Below are 4,449 nucleotides of genomic sequence, written 5' to 3'. Positions count from 1 at the left end.
TGACACAGTTGACAGGGAGTGACGCTGTGGCCTTTGTTGGGATGTACATATATATAAGGCACAGTTGATAGGGGGTGACGCTGTAGCCTATGTGGTGATGTTTTAATTTATCTTTGCACATTCATTAAAATGTTTCAGATGTCTTCGATGATTTTATGTACATATTGATTTAAAAAGGTTAAAGTTGCATGTATAGTTTCCGCCTTAAGAGGCAATCAAATGTACGGGTCATCTTTATCCCTTGTTATGTTCTATACTTCTTATTATGATGTTATTCATGCCTTACATACTCAGTAGACTATTCGTACTGACCCCCTTTCTTCGGGGGCTGCGTTTCATGTCACGCAGGTGTATATAGATGAGTAGAAGACGTTGGCTATAGGATGTTCCCAGACTATCAGTTGAATTGGTGAGCTCCATCTCAGTTCGGAGTGTTGTCGAGTCAGATTACTTATGTTATGGTATCTCGTGTATGTTGGAGACTTTTGCAGACAGTGTCCTGTGGATAGGGCGTCGAGGAGTCGACTGTTGTGTAAAGCGACCATATAGGTCGATGTGTTTTTCTGCTTTTTTTTTTTTTAAGATTTTATTATGACTAAAGGGTTTCTTTGAATTAACGATAAGGGAGAAGTTGTGACTCCTGGATGGAATGGTAGTGTGGCACTCAGCCGAGTAGGGTCTTGGGTGTCAGTCGCGGTCCTCCGGTTTGGGTCGTGACAAGTAACTCCTAAAATTAAGTATTATTGATATTTTGGGAATGTAAAAAGTTGTTTTTTTTTGTAATTAAAAAGTTAAAATTTTGAATAAGTTGCACTTATGTAATTTTTTGAAAGTAGTTGTAATATTTTTAATTACCATTTGAAAAAGTTATATTTTTGTGACTTTCCCTATTAATTATTCAGATTTGTAACCTATGGAATTAAGTGGATTTATTCCCTTTTTCTGAACAGTCACTTTCCATACCTATATATTTGGAGGTCTACCTTTGGTGAGAGAAACACAAAAAAACATATCTTCTCTACTTCATACATTTTTTTTCTTTTTGATTTCTGGGCAATTCAGTTTGTACAAACTCCAAACTTCCAGCCACTAATGCAAGTGTTTGGAAGTGTTATGGATCCTTGAGGAGCATACCTGGCTAAACGATTTGCACCGTGATCTATTCGAAATCGCTTTCAAGGCTGTGGCATGCCACGACACAGCCGTAATTTGATAAGTTGTTTTTGTTGTTTTACTGTTTCTGTATCAATATTGTTCTAAATTTTTACTAACAAGCCAGTTGGAAATAGTTCATAATCCAGAAAAGATGCTCTTTGAAGAGATCCAAATTTTTAGTATTGAATAACAAGAAAAGTCAAATATCGTCCCAGTGTGCTTTTTACTATGTAAGATCTCAGTTTTGCCGTCTTTACAAGATTTTAGTTATAAAAAACTAGTACTCTTTAATATACCATAACTGACTAATCCATAATATGACTTATTAGCGGATAAACACAGTGCTTTTCTATCAATTTGGTTTCGTTTCAAAACTTGGCTTAGTACGCCATTGACTTTCTTTTGGTTTTTAAGTCGACCTTTGCCTACTTTTGTCCCTTTTCATTTGTCTTCTCTTCCATATTATTGAGATTATCACTTTTTGTAATTACTTAATCATGTGAATTAGATTAGTTATGAGTTAGTTAGGTCGGTTAAGGCTAGCTTAGGTGATTATGAGTTGTAACCAGCTGGTAAATCATTTATCCAGCTGGCAGTTAGTTAGAGTAGCATAGTTACTCCTTTCATTATGTATATATACTTGTAAGCTGTCACTTAAATGAATTGAGTTTCATTTTGCATTCATCACAAAATATCTGCTCCTTTCTTCTTATCTTTGTGCACAACTGTATGTGTGTGTAGGTGTTTTTGCTTCCATCTCCATTGAGACTCCATGGAAGCTTAATGTTTGAGCTTGGATAATGCAGTAGCTTCTCATTTTTACATGATATCAGAGCAACAAGTCTATATACTCGATCAATTGCTCAATTCTTTTTTTCCGCAAATTGAATTTCTTGATATTTTTTGTATCGAAGCCCTAATTTGCTCTTTCACCCATTTATTTATGTAAAAACTGTTTGTGTAAGTTGTGAGGTGTCTTGAATTAGCTCAATAAGTGTTTGATTGTTCAAAATTGGTTTGTTGAGGTTGCAATTTAGGTTTGAAGTGTTCTCAAGTTCGGAATTTTTCTTCATTTTTTAATCAAGTAAGTAGAGTATACTGCTATGGCGGTTACTGAAGAATCATCAGAAAGGGTGAATGGTGATGCTAGTACAGTTGATGTTGATGCTAGTGCGGTTAGTGTTGAGGTTATTAGTCCTCTTTACCTACACCCTTCCGATAGCCCGGGTGCAATGTTAGTACCAATCCCCTTTAGTGGAATTGGGTATCGCTCATGGAGGAGGAGTGTTTTGAGATCCTTGTCGATTAAAAACAAACTAGGTTTCATTAATGGTAAGTGCCCTAGACCTAGCCCTGAAGCACCTACTTACACACAATGGGAGAGGTGTGACGATATAGTCATTGCCTGGATTTTAAATTCCCTGTCCAAAGAAATCGCAGATAGTGTGGAATATGTTGTTGATTTAGCAGAATTATGGGTTGAACTTGAGGACAGATATGAGCAGACTAATGGTGCCAAATTGTATCAAATTCAAAAGGAGATTAATGATTTGTCACAAGGGTCACTCGACATTACTGGATACTATACAAAGTTGAAAAAGCTATGGGAGGAGCTGAGTAATTTGAATGCAAAGAGTCGATGCACTTGCAACTGCACTTGTGGAGCAAAGGAGAGCATGCATAAGGCAGAGCAGGATAGAAGGTTGATTAAGTTTTTGATGGGTTTGAATGAGGTGTATACAGTCATGCGAGGGAGTACATTGATCATGAATCCCCTTCCTTCATTAGCACAAGCTTTTCCCATACTTGGACAAGATGAGAAATAAAGGGAAATTAGACCCTCCAATCAGCTCAACATGGAATCAGCTTCTTTTGTTGCAGGAACCAACAGATCTGGAAATTATAAAACCAAATTTTCTCCAAATAATCAACATCACAGCTCCAGTAACTCTCGTTTGTTTTGTGACTTTTGCAAAAGGCCTGGTCACATCATGGATAGGTGCTATAAGTTGCATGGATATCCACCAAACAACAACAATACTCAAGGTAACTCAAACCATCCAAACCAGTCTTACAACGGTCCACATAACTCATCAAATAATCCCATTCCAAATAGAAGTTTCAACCAAAATTCTAATTATAATCGAAACCTCAACATTCACAGTCCAAATAGAAACTACAACTATAACAATAACTCATGGTGTAATCAGAATCAAAGGTACAATAGAGGAAACAACAATAGGACAGTGGCCAATGTGCATTGTTTAAGTGATAACATGTCTATGAAAAGGTCTAAAGAAGATCACAGACCTGAAGAATTGTACAACTTATCTTTGACTAAAGGGCAACTCAGTTATGTGAAGCAGGTCTTACAGAAGTTCAATAATAGTGGAGAAAACTCTCAACTCTATGATATTCCTGGTGGTACTGGCAGCTTTGCAAGTACTATATTTTGCACCTTCTCTATTGACTTTGGTAAATTGTCTTGTGAATGTTTCAAAAACAAGTTTGATTTATGGATTCTAGAATCAGGAGCATCAAACAATATGACTTTCAACCGTTCCTTGTTAGATAAGATTACCACACTACCTCATCCTATTTTATTTGTACTTCCAAATGGACATAAAGTCAAGGTGACACAAATTGGTAGTGTGGTACTTGGACCTTGAATCACCCTAGAAAAGGTCTTGTTTGTTCCAACATTTAAGTACAATCTCATTTCTATCCATTCCATGACTTTGCATACTCACTACATTGTTAGTTTCACAGAGATTCTTTGTCTCATGCAGGGCCCTTCAATGAAGATCCCTCTGGTCATTGGTAGGGCATGGCATCTATTTCTTGTGTCCCAGATGTTTGAAGAACAACAGTGTCAGGTCAAATGAGCTTGGATCTGATGTCTTCCCTTCTTTTTGCAGTAATTGTAGTTTTCAAAGTTGTCAGTCTCATGCTTTTGTAAATAGTCCATTTAAATCCATTCAGTATGATCACCATGTTGTAAATACTTATCATGATAATGGAAATAAAGCTGTTCTTCTTGCTACTGGTAATCAATCTTTATGTTCCCTAAATTCCTATTCTTCCTCTAGAACAGATGTGAGTGTTTTATGGCATAATAGGCTGGGTGATGTACCCTTTGTCAAAATGAAAGGAATATCTTCATACCTGCCTCCTTTTCAACAAAGCAACCTTTTGTATGCACTGTTTGTCCAATGGCAAGACAGTAGAGACTTTCATTTCCCCAGAAAACCACCTCTAGTACCAAATTTTTTGAACTATTACACATTGACTTGT

General features: G+C 36.6%; 1 protein-coding gene across 4 annotated transcripts; it reads left to right on the top strand.

Moving 5' to 3' along the window:
* Positions 1-1,406: 1,406 nt before the first annotated feature.
* On the top strand, positions 1,407-4,198 carry LOC132636409 (uncharacterized). 4 transcript variants are annotated; one of them, XM_060353264.1, is made up of 2 exons: positions 1,407-3,839; positions 3,945-4,198. In XM_060353264.1, the coding sequence occupies exon 1, from the start codon at positions 3,012-3,014 to the stop codon at positions 3,822-3,824; it is 813 nt and encodes a 270-aa protein (XP_060209247.1). In that variant the 5' UTR covers positions 1,407-3,011; the 3' UTR covers positions 3,825-3,839; positions 3,945-4,198. The 4 variants fall into 4 exon arrangements, with proteins under 4 accessions (XP_060209247.1, XP_060209250.1, XP_060209249.1 ...); XM_060353267.1 differs by having other exon boundaries at positions 1,413-3,201; XM_060353266.1 differs by having other exon boundaries at positions 1,413-3,597.
* The last annotated feature ends 251 nt before the right edge of the window (positions 4,199-4,449 follow it).

This window comes from Lycium barbarum, chromosome 4, assembly GCF_019175385.1.
Source record: "Lycium barbarum isolate Lr01 chromosome 4, ASM1917538v2, whole genome shotgun sequence".
NCBI lineage: Eukaryota > Viridiplantae > Streptophyta > Magnoliopsida > Solanales > Solanaceae > Lycium > Lycium barbarum.
This window is presented reverse-complemented; position numbering and strand designations above follow the sequence as displayed.

Bases quoted from the DNA above. Each gene is read 5' to 3' on its own strand.
- LOC132636409 (XM_060353264.1), top strand. From the start codon at position 3,012: ATGGAATCAGCTTCTTTTGTTGCAGGAACCAACAGATCTGGAAATTAT.